General features: G+C 41.0%; 2 protein-coding genes across 2 annotated transcripts; one reads left to right on the top strand and one right to left on the bottom strand.

The window, feature by feature from the left end:
* Positions 1-761: 761 nt before the first annotated feature.
* Positions 762-13,014, top strand: C4H6orf62 (chromosome 4 C6orf62 homolog). Its single transcript, XM_075970018.1, has 5 exons — positions 762-2,306; positions 3,780-3,956; positions 4,809-4,931; positions 8,611-8,745; positions 11,644-13,014. The coding sequence occupies exons 1-5, from the start codon at positions 2,178-2,180 to the stop codon at positions 11,767-11,769; spliced, it is 690 nt and encodes a 229-aa protein (XP_075826133.1). The 5' UTR covers positions 762-2,177; the 3' UTR covers positions 11,770-13,014.
* Positions 13,015-15,550: 2,536 nt separating this feature from the next.
* On the bottom strand, positions 15,551-27,134 carry Acot13 (acyl-CoA thioesterase 13). Its single transcript, XM_075970017.1, has 3 exons — positions 26,822-27,134; positions 18,600-18,784; positions 15,551-15,780 (listed from the first exon to the last, which is right to left on the bottom strand). Exons 1-3 carry the CDS (start codon positions 26,900-26,902, stop codon positions 15,624-15,626), a joined length of 423 nt encoding a protein of 140 aa, XP_075826132.1. The 5' UTR covers positions 26,903-27,134; the 3' UTR covers positions 15,551-15,623.
* Between the last annotated feature and the right edge of the window lie 69 nt (positions 27,135-27,203).

Here is a 27,203-nt window from a genome sequence, read left to right as displayed (position 1 = left end):
CGGCCGTCGCTGCCATTTTAAGTTGTTTGTTCTTGTTTCTTTTCCTCAAACGCGACTCAGCCCCGGACCCGGGAGGATCCCGAGGCAGCCGCCGCTTCTGCAGCCCACTCCGGTGCGGGGGAAACGAGGCTGTGGCCCCGTGGACGCTCGCCCTCCTCCACTTCGGCTTCGTTACCCCATTCCTCGGGACTCTCTCGGACTGTGTGCCCGGCGGGCGAAGCAGGCCTCGGGAGCCGACGCTTGAACTGAGACAACTTTGCCGTGCTCACTCCGCGGACAGGCCGTAGCGCAGGGCTCCCCTCCCCGTCCCTCCCGCGCGCTCTCCTCCGTCCTCGCCGTCTCTTTCCCCCTTCCCCCCCGCGCCGCGTCCTTCCCTCCGTCCTCGCCCGGGGCGCCGAGCCCGACTATGGGGCCCAGGTGGGGGCTGAGCGGCGGCAGCAGTGCGCGCGGCCCGGCCACAGAGCGCAGCGCAGCGGGCATGGAGGGGCTCCGTCGGCCCGTCGTGTTCTCTTGACATGGCTCCCGCCCGCGCCACGAGCAGCGCTCCCGCCGCCGCCGCCGCCTCCTCCTCCGCCGCCGCCGCTCCGCCCGCAGGCTGCGGCTAGACGGCCCTCCGACGGTCGGCCTGCGAGTCCCGCTCTCCTCTCCGCGGGGACCCCGCCCTGCCGCCTCGATCCCGGCCTCTGCCCCCCCTATTGGGAAACCACCCAGCCGCCCCCACTCGGGAAACATGGGCTGTTGAACGGGAAAAGCGAATCCAGAACCTGGGAACTTCATTCCTTTCTTTTTTTGGGGTGGGAGGGTGGGCTTCCTTTAAGAAGTAATTCTTATTAACACGATTATTTTCTTCTTTTCCCCTCCCAACTGATCCTTCCCACTTTATTCTCTTTCCGCCTTTTCTACCCGGGCGGGAATTCTTTCCACGGTGAAATGAGTGAGAACCCGAGTGATCCAGTGTCTCCCGTGGTGCGAGTGAGTCACTGCCGCTGAAGGCGAGGGGTGGGGGTGGGAACTGGGGGTCGACGGCAGGTGATCCCCGGGCCCGGCCTGGGACGTGGGAGAACCCGCCACCTTTGCCTCAGCCATGCTCACACGAAGATAATTGAACTTCCCACCATCCTGAACCTGAACGGGGTCAAATTTATACGGAGGGCTCCCCGGGGAATGTAGAACCCACCTCAGGGCTGAGGGTGCTTGGATCCGGGGCATTAATCAGGGCTAATCACAGAGCCGGAATAACTATTAATATCGTTTAATAGACCCCCCTTTCCCTTTGCCATCATGGTTCTCCTTGGCAGCAGCGTTCGCAGCCGCCTGAGGGTGAAAACGTGGGTGATGGGGAAGTTGGTAATGACTCCGCTGTTTTTTCTCATGGCTCCTTTGGGCAACAGCTGTCCACCCCCGGTATACACTGTAGTTGATTGCAGGGAAACTCTGTACCTCTCCCCTTCTTTCTCTGCTGATTTTGCACTTTCCTCTTTGCTCACCACCAAGTGTAATCAATAGCAAAGCACTGACAGTACATAGCAGTAGTGAAATCTGAAATAACTAAGAATTAATCAGGTACTGCAGCCATGGATCTGGCTGGGTAAAATCCAACTGGGGATTTCAGTTTCATTCACCTACCCTGTTTTGGTGGTTTTCGTTTTTTTTTCTCCCCCCCCCCCCTTTTTCTATATTTGGGAAGCAACATCATAATTTTCCCTCCTTTTTCCTTTTCCTAATCCCTTTTCTTAAAAGGGGGAAAAATCCGGATGGATTTCAAGGATTGGACTGGTGTCAGCTGTGTTTTATTGCACACCTAAATCCTGATGATAGATTTTTCACTTCCCCTTCAAAACCTTTTATCTTGGCAATTTAGCCAAATGCGTTTTCCAGAAAGTTAGTTCGAAGTTTTTTCTCCTCTTTCTTTCCTTCCTTGCCTTCCCCTTTCCCACCTCTCCCCTAAACATTATTGTCCAAACATGACTGGACAGCAACTTTTGTTTCTTGACCCTGTGGTATGACAGTCTGCTAATATTGCCAGAAGGTGCAGTTTGGGGGTTACAGTTGTGATTTTAGCTATTCAATCATATTAGCAGGAAAAATGACTTGTTTCTGTTGTACTTGAGTCTTAAGAAAAAGTGCCCATAGTTAGTGACAGTTTCCAAAGGCTTTAGTACCACCTGTGTTTCACAATGGGGGACCCAAACTCCCGGAAGAAACAAGCTCTGAACAGACTGCGTGCTCAGCTTAGGAAGAAAAAAGAATCTCTAGCTGACCAGTTTGACTTCAAGATGTATATTGCCTTTGTGTTCAAGGAGAAGGTAATTTAAGTTCCTAAGTGATTTTTGCAAGTGCATATTATTTGTTATTTGAGTATTTTATGCATATTAGGTTTGAGAGTGTGGAGAAAGACTACTTTGTGGTTTTGCCCTTAGGGGTAATTCTGTGAAGTGAATTCTTGCAGAAAATGGAGTGCTTTTCTATATTATTTGACTTTGAAAAGTAATTCAGAATACGTTTTTAACTGACATGGGACTCAGTAACTGTAAAACTTTTATGTGGAACAAAAGAAGGAACTTAATGAAGCTGTAAGTAGACATTAAGTTTTATAGCAGAATCAAATGTTTATATGCTAAATTTAGTCTGTTACTTCAAATCTTAATAGTTTCATTTCTTAGGGTATAGTTAACGAAACAATACTTTCCAATATTTAGGAGCAATTAAATATTGAAATTGTAAATTTTTGTTTAGAATTGCTTCTTTTTTTTTGAGTTTTTTTTTAATTTATTTATTTATTAAGGATTTCTGCCTCCTCCCCGCAACCGCCTCCCATTTCCCTCCCCCTCCCCCTAGAATTGCTTCTTTTTTACAATTAAAAATTATGTGTGAGTGATCTAGTTCCACAGTTAAATATCAGATGAATTTGAGTTATGAAAGTCAAGGAGAATGCCGTAAAAGCCATTCTCCTTTGGCAACTCAAAGTGGACAATTATCAACAGAGCTGTTTGACGTATGATTGGGTTATGACTAAAGGAAGTGCAGCTTTGACTTATGCACTGAAAGTAGTTTGCTGATCAGAAATGTAATCTCAGCGTGATATCTATTTAGTAATTTTTATAAGCTTCCACGTTTATTCCCCAACCTTAAGTTTATTTTTTTTAGCTGTTAAGAGTATTGTAGTGTTCCAGAGTAGTTGTATTGATGAGTCATTTTCACATTTTCTTTTTTTGTCTGTGTGTGCTGTTTTTTTTTAAATGTGTTGATAGCAAATTTGATAAGATCTGATTATATTTTGGTTGAAGGTTGCAATGTAGGTTCTCTGAATCCAAGCTCTTTTTTTGTTTTGATTGGAGACAGCGTTTCTCTGTGTAACAGTCCTTGCTGTTCTGGAACTCGCTCTTGTAGACCAGGCTGGCCTCAAACTCAGAGATCCCGTCTGCCTCTGCCTCCCAAGTGCTGGGATTAAAAGCATGCACCACCACCCGGTTTGAATCCAGGCTCTTAAGTGTCAAAATTATATAGACTTTTGCACATAATTCATAGGGTAATGAGCACTTGATCTTAACTAATTTGGAAACACAATTTACCTTTTCTCCCTTCGTTTAAACATTGATAATTGTAGTCAGATAATATCCAGAAAAGGTAATTGAACTCGATATAATTTCAGGAATAAAATAGTTAATTCTTTTGAATACTTGTGTGTTTTAAACTAGTGAGATTTTAATTCAGTTGCCTGTAGAACCAGTTAAGTGAATTTATGTAAGCACTGTATCACTGAATTTTTTTTCTTTTAGAAGAAAAAGTCAGCACTTTTTGAAGTGTCTGAGGTTATACCAGTCATGACAAATAATTATGAAGAAAATATTCTGAAAGGTGTGCGAGATTCCAGCTATTCCTTGGAAAGTTCTATAGAGCTTCTACAGAAGGATGTGGTACAGCTCCATGCTCCCCGATACCAGTCTATGAGAAGGGTCAGTAAGTTCTGGAAGTCTTGACTTACTTAGGAAATGAGTTTGTGTGAATTAAAGTTTGCAGTTTCCCCCTGAAAGTGGCTAACAATCTTTGTGTTTAGAGACCTCAGATATGTAATGAGTGTATTTTTGACTCAAGATCATTCTTAGCTGGATAAAGCATGTAGAGGTATCCTCCATTCCATTGGGTATTATGCATAAAATTGTTTTAAATACCTTGAAATACCTTTTTTATCCTAAGTTTAACTTCCAATAAAAGCATGGGTCACTTTGCTTAGATGGAATGATAATGTATGTGATTACTGTGAATAATATGTTAAACAAAATATATTACTGCTAACCTTCAAAACGGCATTACATTGAAGTTAATCTGGTGTATAATCCAAAATTAGTTAAAGCAGAGGAAACCTGGATATAACTGTTGTGGTCTGGAAGAAGTGCACTGACTTTTGGAAACAGATACATGGAATATGATGCTGGGAACAAGAATGGAGAAAAGTAGCCGTCTTAACAGCACATCATAATACTTTATGTGTAATAAGAGTGGTTTGGGAATATTTTTTCCAGGTACATTTGATTTTGAAAGATGAAATAAAGGCATAAGCAGTAGTAACATTAGCTCTTCAGTTGGAAGTTAGTCACACTGAGAAAGTTAGATCCTTTTTGTATGAGGGACATTGGACTAAATGACTGGATTCTACAAAATATAAAAATTTTTATTAGAGCAAGAATTATATTAGCCCCTGAAGGTAGGTAGGAAATGATTCTGTAGTCAAACCCTATATTTATACCTTTTGTCATACCAGTTTGCTTCTTTAAACCTTAAAAAAAAAATCTTCTGTCGTTTTCTAGGATGTAATTGGCTGTACTCAGGAGATGGATTTCATTCTTTGGCCTCGGAATGATATTGAGAAAATTGTTTGTCTCCTGTTTTCTAGGTGGAAGGAATCTGATGAACCTTTTAGGCCTGTTCAGGTAAATAAAGTAGTGAGCACTTCAGTGACAGCATCTGTAATAGGTTTAACTTAAATTCTGAGGGATATGGATCCAATAGTTATTTCATAAGTCTTTGCCGTCTTTTTGAATATTATGTCGTCTGAGAACAAATGTATAGACTCTCTTAACACCTTTGGTTTTTAATTAACTTTTACTAACATCTTGCAGACTTTTTTCCCCCTCCCTGACAAAGTCTCAGTGTTGACTAGACTGACCTCTAATCGCCTGTGTACCCCAGGATGACCTTGAACTTCCTGAAGAGTCTTGGCTCCATGCTAGGTTTACTTAGCTGGATATAGAACCCAGGCTTCACGTTTCTGAGTCACTCAATCTACAGAGCTGCAACCCCCCCAGTCCTCTTTACTGACTTCTAACTGCCATTTTGGAACATTTTTTTAAAGGGCATTTATCAGCTGGGCAGTGGTGGTACATGACTTTTCATCCTAGCACTTGGAAGACAGGCAGGCAGATTATACCTTAGTTCACGAACTATTACTTGAAATTGTGGCTAAAGGTTATTAAAAGCCAGTGTATTAATCTTTTCCTAAATATTTTATATACACATTTAATCTAAATACTAATTAGTGATAACTAGGTGTGTGTGACCCTGTAGAAAAAGAAATGAGACAGTTTAAAAAAGAGAGCAATAATAAGTTCAGAGTCATTCAGTTTGGAACAAACAAGGCAAGAAGTAAGCCAAAATAAGTCCTCTTAAAAAGCTGGAGACGCGAGCTCTCTTGGGTAAAGAGCATTCGGTCTTCTGGAGCTGGTTCAATTTCTAGCGCCCACATGGTGCCTTGCAACCAGGCACACACATGATATATGGACACATGCAGATAAAACAGCCATATAAAAAACAGTAATTAAGCCGGGCGGTGGTGGCGCACGCCTTCAATCCCAGCACTCAGGAGGCAGAGGCAGGCGGATCTTGTGAGTTCGAGACCAGCCTGGTCTACAAGAGCTAGTTCCAGGACAGGCTCCAAAACCACAGAGAAACCAAAAAACCAAAAAAAAACCTGTCTCAAAAAAAAAAAGAAGTAATTAAATTAATAAAAGAAGGAAAAAGTAAACAAAGCTTATACTCATGACTCACTGCCTTCTATGAAAAGTTCTTTGAACTAATTACAGGTTTCTTGAGCCTTCAGGATTGATTATAATATACGTATAATAACTTTGCTATTAACTTTATAGCTCACCTGCAGTAAAATAAGCTAGTAATGTGACGCTAATTTCATTCTCTTAAGAAATTTAAAGCAGCATCTGTATGTTTTATACCTTATTGGGATTGGTTCCAAAATATGGAATGGATATTCTCAGTTTATGTAAAACAGTATAGTATTAGCATATAAATTTCTGTATACTATTGATCATATCTGGCTTGCTTATAACAGCCACATAATGGTGTTACACATATTGTTTAGGACATAATGGGGATATGCAGTCCATATTTGTACATTACTGATAGGGTTTTATTTTTCTCACATTTCAGTCTGGGATATTGAAGATACGTAGTTGGTCTACTCTATCCTAAACAAGGCCATGGAGCTGCTGACCTTCCCTGCTGTGGCCCACTCCTCCCTTGGAAATGTTCTTAGTAAATGAACCCTGCTTCTCCCATTTAAAAAAAAGAAATTGAGAGGACTTAAATATAAAGGCAAATGAAAAAAGAAATTTTAACTCAGACTATTTTTAAAAACCCAATATTTGAAACTTATAAATTTGAGTACATTTGTAGTGGTGTTTAGTAGGGAGTAAAGACTTTGAATGTGTCCTTGTCGTGCTTAGTACAGTGAGATGCTGGGAGAGACTAGAGTATTTTCATTATTTCAGAGAATTTCTTTGTGTCTTCCTTATGCCAGTTTTATTTGGTGTGGAACATTCCTTCCTCAAGAAGAAATTCAGTAGGATATAATTTAAATGCTATGGAACTATATGGTGAATCTCAGACTATTTTCATTTTTTGTTGTTGTTGCTGTTTTTTTTTTTTTTTGGTTGAGACAAGGTTATTGTTAGCATCCTGGCACATCTGGCCCACCCCTTGGGGTACCTTGCAGAGTGAGTCACCACTGCATCATGTCTGCCCCAGTGTTCTGTCCCTTTAAAAGGCAAAACACCTATTTCTCTTCCTCTCTGTATCTCTCTCATTCTCACTCTCAGTCTCTTTTCCACCAATCCTGTCCCCAGAGGCTGGTCTCTTTCCTCCCCCTTTTCCATTCCTTTTTTCTCAATAAAACCACTCACATACTCTCTGTCTCCATGGCATGTCTGTCCTACCCACTAAGGTCTCTTGCGCATAGAATCATAATATTTGGTGCTGTGAATACTATGTAGTCCTGGCTCAGCTGGAACTCTCAGAAATCTACCTGCTTCCTGAAGTGGTGAGATTAAAGGTGTGTGCCATCACACTCTGGCCCTGAATGCTAGATTTATAGCAAAAGCTATTGAGAGAGCTAGAGTCATGACCTAGTGACTTAGTGGAACACTTGTGTGCAAGACCTGGGCTTATCCCTAGTGTCACCAAGAGAAAGGGAGAGATGAACAGCATAACTCAGTGAAAGAGCCCAGCATTCACAAGTTACCATGGCAGGGGTGGAGGTGTTAAAATATATTTGATAGTGACACCTAAATAGCAGCTGCTCATGATTTTACATCTTAATATTGCCTGCAGTGTTCTTAGTAGCATAATTGCTCAAGGCAAATGAACTGTAACTGTTTACAGTTCTGAATTATCTGAAAGATTTTTTTAAATATTTATTTATTTATTATGTATACAATATTCTGTGTGCATGTCTGCAGGCCAGAAGAGGGCACCAGACCTCTTTACAGATTTACAGATGGTTGTGAGCCACTATGTGGTTGCCGGGAATTGAACTCAGGACCTTTGGAAGAGCAGGCAATGCTCTTAACCACTGAGCCATCTCTCCAGCCCTATCTTAAAGATTTTAAAGATTTCTTGAGTTCTCTATTAAGCCTGATCTTTTTGCCTAGTATTTTCTCCCTTCTTTTGCCCTTAGACATGTGAAAGAATGAAGTTGACTTCTTCCATAATAGTAATTTTGATTTTTTTTCGGAAGCCCATTTGTATAAGTAGGGCTGTGTTGCTCATTGAGGGCTTTGCATTTCATTGGATGCATTAGGTTTGCATTTTCTCTTTAATTGTCTGATGCAGTGGGTTAGAGCCTTAATGTATGTCAAGGAAGCTGAAGTTTTAAAGTTAAAAAGTTTTAAAATCACCAAATTATGTTGGAGTGTTGTTAGTGGAATTTTCTGTAATGTGTTTCTCAAGAGATCAAGCTAGATGTGATTTGGGCATTTGAAATGTGACTGATGTTAACTGAAGTGAGTGTGTGTGTGAGTGAGTGATTTTGTTTCTTTGTTTTTGTTGTTTTGAGACAGGTAGTTTATCTTGTCTAGCCTCAGTCTTCTGATTGCTGGAATTAAAAGCATGTGTTACTATACCTGCAAGAAGTGCGTTTATTTTAGTTTGATTTGAAATGAGCTGAGTTTTACGTTGCCCATAACTTTAATTAAATCTAAGACACCCTGTGTGTCTCTTGTTTTCCATACTGGTCAGCACAAACATTCATGTGGAAGTAATAGTAGTTAGTCAGTGCAATGTAATTGTAACTACATATAAATGTTTGTATTTTATAATTAGGCCAAATTTGAATTTCATCACGGTGACTATGAGAAACAGTTTCTGCATGTACTGAGCCGCAAGGACAAGACAGGAATTGTTGTCAACAATCCTAACCAGTCAGTGTTTCTCTTCATTGACAGACAGCATTTGCAGGTAAGGAATTTTTTAGGACTAGTTTGGTGCTCATTTTAAGTTAAGAAACCTGTCTTAGGCCCCTTCAGAGAAGTTCCCAGACTTTTGTTTCTTATGAGCACTTCCTAAAGAGCAAGCTTTCCAAGTCCCTGGTCAATGGGGTAAGTATCACCTGGGAGCTAATTAGAAATAGACTCAGTTACTGCTCCACTTCTAGTTGATCAAAATACATATTTTAAATAAAATCACTTGTGGAGGGGGTGTGCAGGTGTGTATGGCTGTGTGTGGATGTGGTTCCTCATGCAGTGTCCAAGGCCTAGGGTTTCATCTGGTTCTGCTTCATAAGAACTGCATACCACTGCGATCCTTATGCTTGCTCTAGCAAGCACTTGACTGACTAAACTATCCCCAGGACTAGTAGACCACTTAAAATGCGAATCTTAAAAAGTAAAGCAAAAAAAAAAAAAAACTATTACTCACTTGTGGCAATCCAGGTATTTATCAAAACAGGCATTCTGCAGTTAAAAAATCAGGCTGAAAAGTGTAAGGATCGGCTAGGGCTGTTATTTATCAAGCATATTCAAGGTAGGGTGTAGTAAAAGGAGCGGCGGGCCGCAGCCCAGCTCCCAGCTGCCTGGCTTATACACCGAAATAACAACACACAAATTGTATTCATTTAAACATTGCCTGGCCCATTATTTCTAGCCTCGTATTGGCTAACTCTCAACATCTTGATTAACCCAATTCCATTAAATCTGTGTAGCACCACGAGGCTGTGGCTTACCGGGAAAGATCCTAACCTCTGTCCATCTCATGCCAGAGATTCATGGCGTCTGCCTGACTCTGCTTTCTTCCTCCCAGAATTCTGTTTTGTCTACTCTACCCACCTAAGGAAGGGCTGGCCTATCAAAAGGCCAAGGCAGCTTCTTTATTTAACCAATGAAAGTAACACATAGACAGAAGACTGCTGTAGGGAATGCAGACATTTAAAGAGGCAGTATGTGCTGAAAGGCATTCAGCGCAGCTGTGTGCCATAGGTCTCCCTAGGGTGGATGGGTAGATGTTCTTAGTACCTCTCAGCTTTAGAGAATGTGTTTCTGCCTGGTATTAAATTACACAAATCCTGCTCATAAAGTTATTGTGACTTGATTTTTGTGACATTTTCTGTTTTTGAGACAGGTCGCCTGTAAGTAACTCACAGAGATCTGCCTGCCTCTGCTTCCTGAATGTTATATCCCACCACACTAGTTTCCTTCCTCATATTTCTGTTACATTTTAAATGAAACTTGGTCTCGCATGTTTAAGGCCTGTGATTCAATTAATGGCATTGAAAGCATATTGCGAGTACCTTTCAGTTTCTCAGTATCTACTATATAGAAGAGATTTGTTTCTCAGTATCTACTATATAGAAGAGATTTGTTTCTCAGTATCTACTATATAGAAGAGATTTGTTTCTCAGTATCTACTATATAGAAGAGATTTGTTTCTCAGTATCTACTATATAGAAGAGATTTGTTTCTCAGTATCTACTATATAGAAGAGATTTGTTTCTCAGTATCTACTATATAGAAGAGATTTGTTTCTCAGTATCTACTATATAGAAGAGATTTGTTTCTCAGTATCTACTATATAGAAGAGATTTGTTTCTCAGTATCTACTATATAGAAGAGATTTGTTTCTCAGTATCTACTATATAGAAGAGATTTGTTTCTCAGTATCTACTATATAGAAGAGATTTGTTTCTCAGTATCTACTATATAGAAGAGATTTGTTTCTCAGTATCTACTATATAGAAGAGATTTGTTTCTCAGTATCTACTATATAGAAGAGATTTGTTTCTCAGTATCTACTATATAGAAGAGATTTGTTTCTCAGTATCTACTATATAGAAGAGATTTGTTTCTCAGTATCTACTATATAGAAGAGATTTGTTTCTCAGTATCTACTATATAGAAGAGATTTGTTTCTCAGTATCTACTATATAGAAGAGATTTGTTTCTCAGTATCTACTATATAGAAGAGATTTGTTTCTCAGTATCTACTATATAGAAGAGATTTGTTTCTCAGTATCTACTATATAGAAGAGATTTGTTCAACAAGCTGGTGCGTTTCTCAAAGCTCTTAAAAAGTTCAGGACTCTTAATTTCAAAATCAGGGCTTTTAACCTGGGTGGTAGAGGCACATACCTTTAATCCCAGCACTCTGAGGCAGAGATAAGCAGATCTCTATGAGTTCCAAGGCCAGCCTGGTGTACAGAGTGAGTTCCAGGTTCCAAAGCTACAGAGAAACCCTGTGTGGGGGAAAAAAAAACAGGGTTAGTTAGTGACCATCAAGAATAGAAAGACAAAGCAGCTTTAATAAACTTGGAAGAATATCAAGTTAAAAGTTAGTTGGTTGCCGGGCGGTGGTGGCGCACGCCTTTAATCCCAGCACTCCAGAGCCAGAGGCAGGCGGATCTCTGTGAGTTCGAGGCCAGCCTGGTCTACAAGAGCTAGTTCCAGGACAGGAACCAAAAACTACGGAGAAACCCTGTCTCGGAAAAGTTAGTTAGTTGGTTGTCTCATAATTAAAAAAAAAAAAAAAAATGGTTGTTTGGACACAGATCTGCATATTTCCCATCTGAGAGCAGATAGGAAACCCAGATCTTGTTTTACTGCTAAAGGGAACCTGTTTGTTCTTTGTTGCAGGAGCTGGTTCCAGAGCATATTACAGTTCTATTGACTTCCCCAGTGTTTTAATGTATAAATTCTCTATGCATTTATTTCAGGCATCTCCTATTTTCCCCCATATCATGCCTGGATAGAAAATTAGAAATCTCTTGCTATGCACACTTTGTAGTAGTGTGCCATAGGCCTTAAATTGTGAGGGGCTGACAGTTTAAAAAACTATTAAAATTACTAAAAATTTATTTCCTTCTAGACTCCAAAAAACAAAGCCACCATCTTCAAGTTATGCAGCATCTGCCTCTACCTGCCACAGGAACAGCTCACCCACTGGGCAGTTGGCACCATAGAGGATCACCTCCGTCCTTATATGCCAGAGTAAATAAGAGCATTGACCAGCAAAATGAAGAAGACCAGAGAATGCAGCAGCGATTTTCTTTTCTTGTTTTCTTACCACTTTTCTTTCAGAGTTTAAAGAAAATGGACTCATGCACAGAACACTATGCATTTTGAAACTTGTTCATCCTGGATTTATTTTAATCATTTGTATCACAGAACTTTAAAAAAAATTAGATGTCTTCTGCACGGACTGTGTGAAAGAAGATGCTTTGCAGATTGCTGCACTGCATCGGCATCTTACTAAAATGTGAAGGAAGGACTATTGTACACTGAAATGCTTAATGTATCTGAAAGCACAGGTGATGCTCAGTGTTGTGGTCTTCATGTTTGTGCTGGTTTTTGCCTCTGACATCTGTCATCAGTATTGAGGGTGAGAGTGAATGTAACAGGTATAAATAACATTTAAAAACTTAATAGCTTTGCTATAATCACCGTTGTTCCAGAGCACTGTCAGATTCATTCTAATGACCAGAATGGTTGTCACAAAAAGAAATTACAACCATGGGAAAGAAATCTTAATGAAAAAAGCATCTCGTTGAGGTTATTTCTGCCTCGTGTGCACTGGGCCATGTTTGTTTTCTTGGTACTCATTAGTACATGTATTTTTTTTTCCCAGATCTCTTTCCCCGAGTTGCTGTTATAGAGTACTCTGCTGTGTGCAGATGCATTTATACACATTAAAGCAGATCTGGAGTCTGGCGTGGCTAAATGCAGCTATAAAACCAAGGAACATTCATAGCTGCAAAAATCATCATAAGTAGAGGACTTTTTGGTTTTTGTTTTGTTTTGGTGTTAGAAAATTTAATTACAAATAAAAAAATCCAGTGAATTTTGCAGAAATACTGGTTTCTACACCATCCTAAAGAAGTTGAGTGTTTGGAATAGAAAACAGAATTAAAAGTGGGGATCTTATATTGTAAAAATAACCATAGTGTCAAGAGTTCTGAAAGCAGAACTTGATTGTGCAATGACATAAGGAAAGACTACTGTATAGCTTTTTAATTTTTTTGTTTTGTTTTTTTTTTTTCTTTTAAATGAAGAAAAGCTTTGCTTAAGGGTTGCATACTTTTATTGGAGTAAATCAGAATGATCCTACTCCGTTGGAGTAAAACTAGTGCTTACTGGTTTCCATTTGTATTTAGCTTCTGGTTGGAATTTGGGGGGGAGGGAAATGAAACCTAAATAAAATAGGTGAAAGCTTCCTGGCTATTCAGATGAATATATAAAACTTGCAGTGTTAACTTTTTTATCTCATGTCGTTGGTCACTTCAGGTTTGTTTATTCAGAAAAAACTGGCAGTTGTAACTTGAACAAGAACCTAAGACAGATGGTCAGCTTCAGTAGTTCCCTGCCTTTTGCTTTTGTTTCATAGAAAAGGGAGAAATAATCATTCTTAATGTACATGTTATACAGTTAAGCAGCCATTTTTATCTCAGAATAATTTCGATAAATTGGCAAAGACCGTATAAGATGTTATGGTGTAACACATTAAGATTTTACCTTTTTGGCACTTACTTTTTCTTTGTATATTTGTAAATATTTACCCAGCCATTGCATTTTTGCACACAATTTAATTTTTTAATGTTACAAGTAAGCACAGGATTTTGTGGGGGGGGAGACGGTGTTTTTGGTTACAAATATCTTTTTTTTTTTTTTTAAAGAAATACCAAGGCTGGAGAGATGGCTCAGAGGTTAAGAGCACTGACTGCTCTTCCAGAGGTCCTGAGTTCAATTCCCAGCGACCACATGGTGGCTCACAACCATCTGTAATGAGACTGGTGTCCTCATATGGCCAGCAAGCATACAGACAGAACACTGTATACATAATAAATAAATAAATCTTCAAAAAAAAAAAGAAATACCAATTCCCATTCCCTCACCTCCTCCCATTCCCTCCACACACCCTCTCACCCCATCTCCCTCTAATCCAAAGAGAGGGTAAGGCTCTTTGCTTTGTGGAACGTCCAAGGCCCTCCCTTTATTTATTTGGTTACAATATCTTACAGTACCATTACCAAGCTTCCAACATGACAGTGTATACCATTCATGTTCTTGTCAACTATCTCAAAAAATTCAGTTTTTCCGTGGTTTGACTTTGTACCCTTCGGGTTAATATTCAGAATCACATGCCATCTGCTTCTTAAAGCTAACTTTGGTTCTGTACTATGTGCTTATTGCTAGTCATTGATGGCAAACAATATGAAAATATCCACTTACACACCCCCCCCCTTAGTTACAATGAAGCTTAGTGCCTAACCAAGCCAATCTTTTGAAAAAAATATTTCAGCCTTTTATGTGTATGGGTGTGTGTATCATATTCATGCAATGCCCATGGAGGCCAGTGCTAGGAATCAAACTCAGGTCCTTTGGAAGAGCAGCCAGTGCTCTTAATTGTTACGCTGTTTCCAGCCCCAACTAATCTTGATGGTTGCAAAAGATTTTTCAAATTTCACTCAGTACATTTCAGCATTTTGTGAACCTTGTCACATATAATATGAAAGACTGGTTTCTTGAGCACTTTCATGGATAAATCACAGCACCTCTCTTGAGTATCTGGACCCAGCTCCTACAAGGAGTATATAGGTCCCCTTAGTAGGAAAGGAGAGAAATCAAGATCTAGGTTTCCTGTTTGTTCACAGCCGAGGAGTCGAGAGATCTATCTAACACAACTATTGACTCATGTTTCAAGTCCACTCTAGTTTTGATCCCTGAAAAATGAAGGAAGCAAGCGTCCTCTAGTTTTTGAGACCTTTGAGAAATGTAGTAATTTGCTAACTTTAATATAGTACAGTAGGCTGGGAGACAAAGGGGCTCATGATATGTCCCCTCTATGCAAAAGATAGTAGGTCGAGATACACAACATCAACATAGAAAGGTACTTAGGCTATTTCTAGTGTCGGGCTTCATTTCAAACTTAGGCTACATGTTACAGGCTCTTCATTTCCCTGTATGGCTGTGCTATATCCACTTTGGATATTGGTAATCATGTCTCAAAGTAAATGGAAATGTGACACAGTGTTTTAGAGCTGGGGAAGACCTAAAATTTCATTGATTATTGCTGTGTTGACATGTCTCCTTTTTTTTTGGACATGCCTCCTTAAACTGGGTTTTCAGGTCATGGTTTTTGGAGGTGGGAAGCCTTTTTTTGTGTGCTAATTCTTGTCCCCCTTTGCCATGTGAAGGCAACTATCTGAACTAAGAAGTGGCCCGGAAAAGTGTGGTGGAAGTTGAGCTGCAAGTCATTTCTAAGGTTTATGTGTATCCAGTCTATACGACTAATATCTATCACTTTTCTTTCTCCTTTAATACTAGGCGTCAGTTGTAGAGTAATATTAAAGTGGGTCTTCTAGCTTCTTTGCTTTACCTGTTACAAAAACAGTGAACTTAAACTAGTTAGGCAAGGTGGAACAACATACCTACAATCCCAGCATTTAGGAGGCTGAAGTAGAAAATTGTGAGTTCAAGGTTATCCTGGGTGACAAAAAAGCAAGACCAAAACATTGAGCCAAGAACACCTTCATGCAATGATCATGCACCTGACTTAAAGATGTTTCAAAGGATACCCCAGCTGGACTTGTGGCACACATTTAATCTTAGCACCAGAGAAAGGAAGGTGGATCTCTGAGTTCAAGGTTAGCCTGGTCTACACAGTGAGTACCAGGATAGCCAGAGACTCTGGGAAAGAAAGAAAAGCAAAAACAACCCCAACCTCCATACTATATTTTCATTTTAGTTTCTGCACCCCAAAGAAAACACTTAGCTACTTCTGGTTTTGATATTTATTTCAGAAAGTTACTCATTGTTGGGCTTCATTGGGTCACCCTGCTGTTTGTTCCCTCAGTTTCCCAGGTGTTTAGTATGTCTGCCTTGTGCTATTAATTTCCCTGTGGTCTTGTTGGTCAGATCCACCGAGGCAAATGCAAGCGTTTTTCCTTGCTTCAGAATTTGTGCTGTGATCACTACTACTTCTCCAAGTTTAGCAGGTGACATAAACCTTAAAAGAAAACATTGAAATATAGTGGTTAGGTAATTGTTGAAAGGTTGTGAAAAACTCCTACAGGCTTTCCTGTGTAACCTACAGATTATCTCAGATTACTACTGGCAAGCTTTTGGTATCAAATTCAAGTAGTTGGTCTGCAAGATGCTCTTCTTGACCCATCTTTCCTTCATCTATGTGTGTCTTTTCACATAAGCACGGGATTTCCTTGCCTTTTTTTCTTTTTTTTTTTTTTTAATTTTTTTAATGATTTATTCAACTTTATGTTCATTGGTGTGAAGGTGTCAGATCTCATGGAACCGCATTTTCAGACAGTTGTGAGCTGCCATGTGGGTGCTGGGAATTGAACCCGGGTCCTCTGGAAGAGCAGTCAGTGCTCTTAACCACTGAGCCATCTCTCCAGCCCCCGCCTTTTTTTCTTTAAAGTTTCCTATTTCATATTTATTTGAAAGCACTGAAAGATTACCTGTAGCTTGCATTTAATCTCTTTAGCTTCTTAAAGGTGAAGTATCTGAGTGTTTATATCTCAGCAGACTTTACTCAACTCCAAAGTGACAGTATAAGAACTACAAGGAGTGGACTGGAGAGAGTGGCCCAGCAGTTCAGAGCACTGGCTATATAGAAGACCCAGGTTCAATTTCCAGCACTCGCATGGCAGCCCACAACCCTCTGTAACTCCAGTTCCAAGAAATCTGATTTCCAACCTCTGGTTCCTGTATTTGAGTGGTGCACATGCATACACTCTGATACATACACATACATTTTAAAAAGAAACAAGAAATGAAAAGTTTTTAGTTGGTAATGAACTGCATTTTCAGTTGTCCCTCTGTATCCGTGAGGATTAATGTAAATACACCTGTCCACACCAAATCCATAAATGCTCAGGGCCCTTATATAAACATGCAAGTCAAGATCTACTTTACAAGAAATTTTAAATTTGCATTCATTTTGTGTGTGCTTGTACATAGTATATGAGTGAAGGTCAGCAGAAAACTTGGTGTCAGTTCTTCCACTATGTGAGTTCCAGGGATCAGTCTCAAGTCATCAGATTTGGTAGGAGTTCTCCTACCTACATCTCACTGGCCCCGTAAGTTGTTTTTGTTGCTTAGCTCTCCAGCTCCCTGTCTTACTTTATGTGTATACCTCTGTGTGGATACATGCATACGAGTGTCCAAGAGGTGAGAGGGGTCAGGTCTCACTGAACTGGAATTAAAGGCGAGTGCTAGGAACCAAACTCAGGTCCTCTACAAGACTGTTGTGTTCTTAAGCCATCTCTCCACCCCTTTTGTCTTCATGGGAAAATAGTCATCAATTGGGCTTGCTCACCACACAAGATAAAGACCACCAAATATGGCTCATTAGCATAATGTCTCTTCTGTCCATCTACAATTTGTCCTGTATTTTGATTATTGAACTCTCAATTTATTCCCAGGCTTAAGAGAAACTGACAAGGTTCCAGTTTTTTGAAACTGGGTCTTGTTGACCTTGAACTGAAGATCCTCTTGGTTCAGCCTCCCAAGTGCTGGGATAAAAGACATGAGCCACTATGCCTAGCTTTAGAACTCAAGTTTTCAATTTGGAAAAGTGACGTGCATTTTCACAATCGTGAATGACAGGCTATCTAGGCCATACTGCTCCCTGATCCTGTCATTTAAGCCATACTCACAGGAGAGATTCAGGATCCCTTCCTGGCACCTGTGTTCACTTTGTTGCAAGATTTTGATAACATATGGGAAATAGTCAACAACTTTTCTCCAAATGTCATTCACACTTTTCTTTGGGAGAAGAGGGTGGGGGTGGGGAACACAGGGTTTCATAAAGTCAAGGCTAGCTTTGAACTCTGCTGATCTTCCAATGTCTACCAAGTGTTGGAATTATATAACATCTGGCTAATTAGTAATACTTTAATTACTGTTTTAGGGCTTTTCTTTTTTGTTTGTTTGCTTAAAATGGGGTTCCACTGTGTGGCCCAGGCTGGCCTGGAACTCACTAAATAGGTCACCAAGCTTTGATGGACTCACAGAGGTTTCACTTGCTTCTCCCTCCCAAGATCTGGGATTAAAGGCATGTCCCAGCATGCCTGGCACAAGTGATTTTTTGTTGTTGTTGTTGTTGTTGTTTGTTTTTTGAGACAGGGTTTCTCTGTAGCTTTGGAGCCTGTCCTGGACTAACTCTGTAAACCAGGCTGGCCTTGAAGTCACAGAGATCCACCTGCCTCTGCCTCCTGAGTGTTAGGATTAAAGACATGCACTACCACCACCGGCACAGATGATACTTTTAAGGATTATATGAAAGTTATAAATCATGAGTTCAGGGGGCTGGAGAGATGGCTCAGTGGTTAAGAGCATTGCCTGCTCTTCCAAAGGTCCTGAGTTCAATTCCCAGCAACCACATGGTGGCTCACAACAATCTGTAATAAGGTCTGGTGTCCTCTTCTGGCCTTCAGCATACACACAGACTATTGTATACATAATAAATAATAAATATTTTTAAAAAAATCATGAGTTCAGGCTGGGCGGTGGTGGCGCACGCCTTTAATCCCAGCACTCGGGAGGCAGGGGCAGGTGGATCTCTGGGAGTTCGAGGCCAGCCTGGTCTACAAGAGCTAGTTCCAGGACAGGAACTAGCAAGCTACGGAGAAACCCTGTCTCGAAAAATAAAAAATATAAATCAAACAACTGTGAATTGAAGATATTTGAAAAACAGGCACATATGTCCACAAGATGTAGATTTTGGTCATCACCTCCACACAGTGTTATTTGAAACAAGTATGATTTTTTTTAAAAAAATCATCTGGATGGCATTTAGATACATACGTTACGTTCAAGTCAACACTGACTCCAGGAAGCCCTCTTTCTGTCCCCATCAGAGCCACGGTTGATATGGAATCTATCAAAGTTGCTGTCAAGCCCCCATGGAGAGTACCAAACTTATTAGTATGCTCTTCTTCCACTTTCATTTCACAAATTACTTTATCAGGAGCAGCAGAGACAAGCGTCACCTAAATATTAAAATGTGAAAAAAATATTTGAACATTAATTCTGTGCTATTTGAATAGCTCAAATACATCATCACAGCAAGAACAATCCTGACGCTGGAAGCTTGGCACAGAGCCAAACACCTATAATTCCAGCATGTGGGGCACAGAAGGATGAGGACATGTATTACTAGGTGCCAAGGCTATAATAGTAAAATCTTAAAAAATATGTATTTTTTAAAAATCATGCTTATAAGCATATGCACATGGAATATAATGGAACAGGGTGTAAGGTGTTTTGGAGATAGAATTACAGACAGTTGTAAGCCAGTCACCCATCCTGGGTGCTAGAAACAAAACCCAGGTCCTCTGCAACACTAGTATGTGGTTTGAAGCACAGAGCCATCTCTCTATCCCCCATAGTAATATTTTGTCTTAATATATACGTGTGTGTGTGTATTTTGTCTGCATATACATGAACAGAGACTGCTCATTTGTTTCCTGGTCACCCTGACTTGAATAATCACACAGAAACCATATTAATTACAACACTGCTTGGTCAATGGCTTAGGCATATTCCAAGATAGCCCTTACATCTTAAATTAACCCATTCTTATTTGTTTGTTAGTTTGTTTGTTTATTTATTTATTTATTCATTTGTTTTTTTGAAACAGGGTTTCTCTGTACCTTTGGATCTTGTCCTGGAACTAGCTCTTGTAGACCAGGCTGGTCTTGAACTCACAGAGATCCGCCTGCCTCTGCCTCCTGAGTGCTGGGATTAAAGGCATGCACCACGACCGTCAGGCTGAAATTAATACATTTCTATTCATCTGTGTATCATCATGAGGTTGGGTCCTACCAGTAAGGTTCCAAAGGCATCTTTCTCCTTTGGCAGCTACATGGGTATCTCTTTGACTCTGCCTACTTTCTCTCTATGTCTCTTCCAGCCTGGCTATATTCTGCCCTGTCATAGGCCAAAGTAGTTTTTTTTATTAACCAATGGTAATAAACATATTCATAGCACACAGAGGGGAATTCCACATCATATATATGTCTAGTTCCAAGATCCTGTCTTTAAAAAGTCATTTGAACAAACAGAATATGCCTAAAAAAGTAGACTCGGAGCTGGGCAGTGGTGGCGCACGCCTTTAATCCCAGCATTCAGGAGGCAGAGGCAGGTGGATCTCTGTGAGTTCAAGACCTGCCTGATCTACAAGAGCTAGTTCCAGGACAGGCTCCAAAGCTGCCTTGACAATTAATGGTTGAAATTAGCCCTTTTATAATTTATTTTCTAGCTTGACCTTCAATATATTCCGATTACCAGAGTAAAGTCTTGCAGGAATGCACTCCTGGACTCCTGCCTGCTGCTAGCTAGAGCTTTGAAACTGGGTTTCTGGCCTTAACAAACTCTCTTAGCATTCAGCTGGGATCAGTGTGCCAGGGCTACAAACTTGAGAGAGAGAGAATGTTCAGGAAAAACAATGTTTTTTGCTATTCCTCATCTTGCAGAGTTCAGCTCATTGGGCTGAGAGATGGTTCAGCAGTTAAGAGTACTTGATACTCTTTCAGAGGATCCGAGTCTCATTCCTAGCACCCACATAGCAACTCATAACCATTTACAACTCCAGTTCCAGAAAATTCTTTTGGCCTCTATAGGCACCTGTAGGGAAAGCACATACATAAAATAAACATAAAATATTAAAGAATTCAGAGGGTTGCTGGGCGGTGGTGGCGCACGCCTTTAATCCCAGCACTCGGGAGGCAGAGGCAGGCGGATCTCTGTGAGTTCGAGGCCAGCCTGGTCTACAAGAGCTAGTTCCAGGACAGGAACCAAAGCTACAGAGAAACCCTGTCTCTCGAAAAGCCAAAAAAGAAAAAAGAAAAGGAAAGAAAAGAAAAGGTCGGATACCTGCAACTTGGTTATGGATGGTTTTAAGTCACCGTGTGGGACTGAGAACTGAACCCTGGTCCTCTAAGAGGTAGTTCTTCAGCCTCCGAAATTACAGCATCACAGGCCTGCATCACCAGACAGGCCTAGCTCTCTTTGGACCTTTTCCATGAACCAACCCTCACAATCTGTCATCTTCCAATCACCAAAACAAAAAGAGGTTTTAAATTGGTTGTTTTTTAGTTTTTATACAAGCAGAGTAATTTTTTACATGAATTAATGAATAGTGCAAAACAGCTTAAAAAACAGGCTGGGAGATGTTCAGTTATTCAAGCTACTAGGATTATTAGTAAACTTCAGTCAGAACCCCATTTAAACAAAAGAAGTGGAATAATATAATTCAGCAATATTTTTGCTTGAAGGTCCCATTCATTTTTAAAGTATAATGAAAAGTATTACATGAACGATACAAACAGAGAAAGCAAGGGTTCCTTCTGAAGTACTTTCAGGCTGTCCATGGTGGGGATGCTGTTTCTCTCCACCATCTCCAGCTGCAGGGATGGCAAGTATGTGCCACCACTAACAGGCTCTGTCCCCTCCCTTTCCTTCCTCATATCATAAATTTGCTTGCAAGCAGGTCATACACTGTGAACACTCCCCATATTAAAATCTTTCACTACTGAGACCTTTCTCGAGACAAAATTTGCAATGACCTCTAACTTTTTTTCTGATCTTCCTGCCTCTGTCTTCTGAGTGCTGGATTACAGCTGTGCCCACCATCCCCAGTTGCCCAGCTCATACAGTAATAGGGATTAAACCTTCGGTTTTGTGCACAAAAGGCATCCTACCAACTGAGCTATAAATCCCCAGTACTCCCGTATTCTCTAAGGAGTGTGCTGAGAGCTGTAAAATCCTCAGTCTCTTTAATGTGAATTTTCTTGGGGGTTCTTTTTCTGCAGCTTTATTCTCTTATTTATTCAACTATGTATTCACTGGACTGCAGGAAATTTTTACCTCTGAGATTAAACTCATGCAACCTTCATAGTATATGTGGCTTGACCAAAACGTCACTACATGATGTATGATAGTTACATGCCACACAGATAGCGCCTATTTTGCTGATACATTCAGTGGTTCATTTCAAGGTCACCTCATATGTGACAGAATTGCTCTAGATCTGTCATTTTAATTGTTGAGACAGCATCTCTCGTAGTCCAGGTTGACTCCGCCTCTGAGAACCCTCTCCCATTCACCCCAGCCTCCACCTGATGGGTGCCAGGATTACAGGCAAACTACTATGTCTGACAATCTATTCACTGCCGTAAGGTGGGGAAATCTGTAGAAGCCTTTAGGCTTCTTCCCGAGCCAGTACAGCTTTAGTGCTTGTACTAGTTTTTACTCTACAGAAGGCCACGAAGGGGGATAAACTGAAATAATATAAGCTCCCTCAAACAATGCTGTGTTTTAAACAAGAGGTACATCAAAAGGGCGGAGGGGGTCAGTGTTGCCTGTTCCAGCCACAAGATGTCCTCACAAACCAATAGTCTATAGCAGGAAGATGGGCCCAGAATGTAATAACCCTTCTTTTGTGTGCTGAGCAAGTATTCTTTTGTTTTGTTTTTTCGAGACAGGGTTTTTCTGTGTAACATTTCTGGCTATCATGGAACTCATTCTGTAGACCAGGCTGGTTTTGAACTCATAGAGCTATGCCTGCCTCTGCCTCACAAGTGCTGGAAGTAATGGCATGTGCCACCACAACCTGGCTGAACAAGTATTCTATTACTGAGCCACATTCAGCATGTGCCTTTAAATCAAGAATTGGCAAGGCAAAAGGAATGAGTTTCATTGTTGTTTGGAGTTAGGTCTCAAGTACTCAAGAGCTGAGGATAACCTTGAATTGAACCCATGACCTTATGTGTGCACTTTACCCGGGTGTCACACCATCAGTTCTTAGGTAATAATTGTTAACCAGAAATTTATGGGAAAATTACATTCTCTTGAGACAGCACATGAGCCCTCTCAAGGTGAACGAACAATTCCAAGGACAGGGCAAGGACACAGTATATATCTAGAAAGGACAGTGTGGCAATTTAACTACCTTTGGATACAAGGCAAAGTATTTCACTAGCAGCAGTCAAGATTCCTCAAGCCAGGCCTGCTCCCATGTGGCCTGAGTGATTCTCCGTGATGAGGAGACACCGTGGTGAAAAGTTGTGTACTGTAGGGTATTGATTAGCACCCCTACTCTCTACCCATTAGATGCCAGAACATCTGTCTCCTATTCTGTTAACATGTGGTAAAAAAATGTCTCCAAGTAAACGTGTCTTCCATATAGGACTCAGGAGCTGTGGTTGCCATAGAATCATAGACTTCTATGACTCTTCACAGAATCAAGCTGGTTAGCATTCCAGCACAGAGGAAAGTGGCTCACGAGTCCCCACTCCAGCGGGAGACTTATGGATAGCTGACTGCCTGTGGGGTGGGGAACCGTCAGTTTTCTTTAAGGCTATGGCATCTGGTAGGTCAGTTACATCCCAGTAGATGGTCCCATACCTGTAGTCTATGGACAGCACAAGCAGACTCAAGGGGTTATTAAAAAATGAGCCAAAACTGGGTGTGGTGTTACATACCTTTAATCTCAGCACTTGGGAGACAGAGACAGGAGGATCTCTTGAGTTCAATGCCAGTCTGCCAGCCTGCTATACTCAGGGAGCTCCAGGACAGCCAAGTCTAGAGAGACCTTGCTCCAAAAACAAAAACAAAATGGGGGGGGGGCATGAAGTTGGGAGGCAGCAAGGAGTGGATCTGGGAGGACTTAGGGGGAGAACTAGGGAGTGAATAAGATACACACATAAACATACATCTATATGCATATATATAAAAAGTTCTCAAAAAATAATATACATAAAAAGTTCTCAGAAAACAGTCTGCTTCATAGGATAAATAGCGCTCAATTCTAGAATTGAAAAGGCCAACCATAATCTATGAATTATTATAATTGTGTCCTCGGATAGGTCTGGCAACTAAAAAAGGCATCCAGAGAAGGCTGGTAAAAATACCCAAGCCTCTGGCAGGAACTTAGGAGAGGCACTTCTGGCTCTTTCGATTGCTCCTGTCTTTCTTGTGGAGCCTTGAAAGTTGTAAGCACTTAAAAGTCATTTATTGTAGTACTCTTCATATTTCAAATGTCCCAGTAAAGAGGATATTTAAAGAAAGTACACCATTCTATACAATGAAATAATTTTCTTAAAAGGAAAGAAAGGCCTAGTTCTGTCCTGCAGCTGGCTGGAAGCTCTTTTGCAGGCTCTGGTATGAATGTACTGTCAAGTTCAGGTTCATTCGCCAAGATGTGGTAGTGTGTTTGAGCTCTAAAAATGTGGTATGCCACCTGTGTGCCTAGTGACTGGATTTCCAAAGCTGCCTAGGAGTTTGAGAATTTATAATGAAAAAAAAAAATGGAGATTCCCTTTCGGAAGCAGTCAAAACTTGCAAGGCCAGAGGGAGGACACTCTGCTAGCTGGGTTGTTTGCAAGCATGGAGCTTCAGGGATGCAGCAATTCTGAGCTCCCGCTCATGCCGGGGTGGGCTTTCAGTGACACAGTTGCCTTTGCACCATCTGTGCCCTCATACACTCACAGATGTAGGCAGGTGTTTGTTCATTTCTCCCCAGGGAAAGTCACATGATAGGAAAATATGTTTTTTGTGGACATAATTTCTTTTCATCTTTTTGAAACAAGGTCTCATGTAGTTCAGGTTGGCTTTGAAGTAGGTATGAACTTGAGGATGAACTTCTTATCTTTCTGTGTCTACCTCCTTCCTGAGTGCAGCTGGGATCACAGGTATGTACTATCACATCTGGTTTAACATGGTGCTGGAGATGTAAGCCACGGCTTTGTGCATGCTAGGCAAGCGTTCTACCAACTGAGCTATATTCCCAGCCTACTTGAGGATACAGAATTTAAAATGAAGTGTTAAATAGTTTGGTTTTTTTTTAATGGGACTAATGTAGTTAGACCTGGCCAGGATGTCAAAGTTTTTGCAAAGCTAGTAAGTATAAGAATCTTTTATGAACCACTAAGCAGAAATCCATTGGTGTGAGGATATGCACACAACCACAAGAGTAATACCAGCACTCAGGAGACAGAGGCAAGGAGGGTAAATTCAAGTTCCAGAAAAGCCAGGATGCTGTCTCAAAAACAAAACAAAGGAAACCATAAAAACCACATATATACACATACAAACCGCTATACAGAAATATATACTTTAGTCTTAGCTTCTCTGCCTACATAAAACATAACCACTTACCTGTTGTAAATCAAGTTACCAACCACACAATGGTTATTATCAACCTGTGTGGCTTAACAGCCATTCACTGCTACCTATAAAATACTGAGTGAGCTCTTGCAGTGTGTCCAGCAATAGTGTAAATGCGAAATCTATATTGATTTCCAAAGAGTAAGCACTGAAAAATCAACTCTTCTTTTTTTTTAAAGAAAGGTTAACTGTTCTTTTTTGCGAAGTGGGATGGTTCTGTAACTAGCCTTACAAACTCCCCTGCATCAGCCTCCCCTAAGCTGGAGTTAGAGACAGGCACCATCATGCCGAACTAAGTTATGAGAATTTTAACTAATTACTCAAAGGCAATCAAACTAATGTCAAAATTATCTTACACATGAAAGTCAGATGTGGTGGCACATACCGTTAATCCCCGTACTCAAGAGGCAGAGGCAGATGGATCTCTGTGAGTTCCAGGCCAGCCTGGTCTACACATCAAGTTCAAGAACAGCTAGAGCGACATAGAGAGACCTTGTTTAAATCGAAAAAGAAAGAAAATAAAAAATATATTTCAAAGTATTATATAGCCACAAGGCTGATGACAGTTTAAGGAGGAAATGGCTATAGACCCCACCAATGGAGGTCCTCCAACCTGCAAGCACGCTGCCAGCCACATCCCCATTCTCACAGCAGATTTAAAAAATAATTCAAAACGAATAAATCCCAAGCCCTACAATTGGCTTGTATTGAACTTTTGCATTTGAATTAAAGATTGTTAAACATGAAAAAAATAAAAAATAATTCAAATTTCATCTTAGATAAATACATTCGTTTTTTTCTTTCTTTCTTTTCTATCTTTCTTTTTTATTTTTTTCGAGACAGGGTTTCTCTGTAGCTTTTGGAGCCTGTCCTGGAACTAGCTCTTGTTGACCAGGCTGGTTTCGAAATCACAGATCCACCGGCCTCTGTGGATTAAAGGCGTGCGCCACCACTGCCCGGCCGATAAATACATTCTTTTTTGGATAATATCATCTTTCCAAATGTCACTGTCAAATGATGTCTTTGGACCTTAAATATTTATTTGAAAACATTAAATATGCTTACTTAAGTGTTATTTCCTATTTTTGACAAAAGCTCTGATATGTACAGCGTTTAAAAAACCCGCGAGGGGGGCCGGGCGGTGGTGGCGCACGCCTTTAATCCCAGCACTCGGGAGGCAGAGGCAGGCGGATCTCTGTGAGTTCGAGACCAGCCTGGTCTACAGAGCTAGTTCCAGGACAGGCTCCAAAGCCACAGAGAAACCCTGTCTCGAAAAACCAAAACAAAACAAAAAAAAAAAAAAACAACAAAAAAAAAACCCGCGAGGGGAGTGTTCAAGGAGAAAGATTTCAAATACCTGTAGCTAATCAGTATTTAAATCTCACACCCAAATTCTTTCCAAATTTCCAAGCATTCTTTCTTAATCGTAAAAAGCAGACGTTCATGAATCAAAATATTTATCAATCTGTGTTACAGAGTAAGACCCAGTCTCAACGCAGAAACACAACATAGGAACAGAAACACAAATAGGAACAAGTTGTCCGTCCTTCACTTCTGTACCTCAAGCGTACTTCGCTTTCGTGCTTTAAAACAAACAATCCCTACACACTCGTCCTGTACTCCAGTGTCCCTTAAATGACTGTACACAGACTTTTTTCTTGGCTCACTCCAGTGGACCAAACCCGTCTCTACGGGTGTCAAAGTCATGCTCATTTACGGTTAGATGAGAATTCACGCACTCTCGAGCGTTTGAGAGGCCACGAAGGTGGGCTCATAAGACACTCTACCAAATAGACTAAAATCTAACTCGGGTGTTTTATTAGATTCGTCCTCTCCACCAGAGGCTTTGCGGACAATACCTTTTCCAAAACTCTATCAAAACCGGGAACTCTGACCATGACCTTCATGGCGTCCCGTATTTTCTGAGTCAAGCTGCTCATCCTGGACGCAACTCAAGATTCTGGGCTCTGGAGGAATGAACTCTGGAAGAGACCCTTGGGACGCACCAAACCTTGGAAGGTCAAACCGGCAAGCCCGGCCCGTGTTGCGCGCGCTCTGGATGAAGGGTCGCGCGCTCCCGCTGCCCAAGTCCTCGCAGCCCGGGCGCTTCAGTTTTGTACCCTCTAGGGCTCCAGCGCGCACGCGCAGCCTGACCCCCGCCCCGCCGGCCCCGCCCCCAGGAGCACGCGTCCGCGCCGCGCTTGCTGCGCAGACTCGCCCAAGACTAAGTTCCGCCGGAAG

This window comes from Microtus pennsylvanicus, chromosome 4 (assembly GCF_037038515.1).
Source record: "Microtus pennsylvanicus isolate mMicPen1 chromosome 4, mMicPen1.hap1, whole genome shotgun sequence".
NCBI lineage: Eukaryota > Metazoa > Chordata > Mammalia > Rodentia > Cricetidae > Microtus > Microtus pennsylvanicus.
This window is presented reverse-complemented; position numbering and strand designations above follow the sequence as displayed.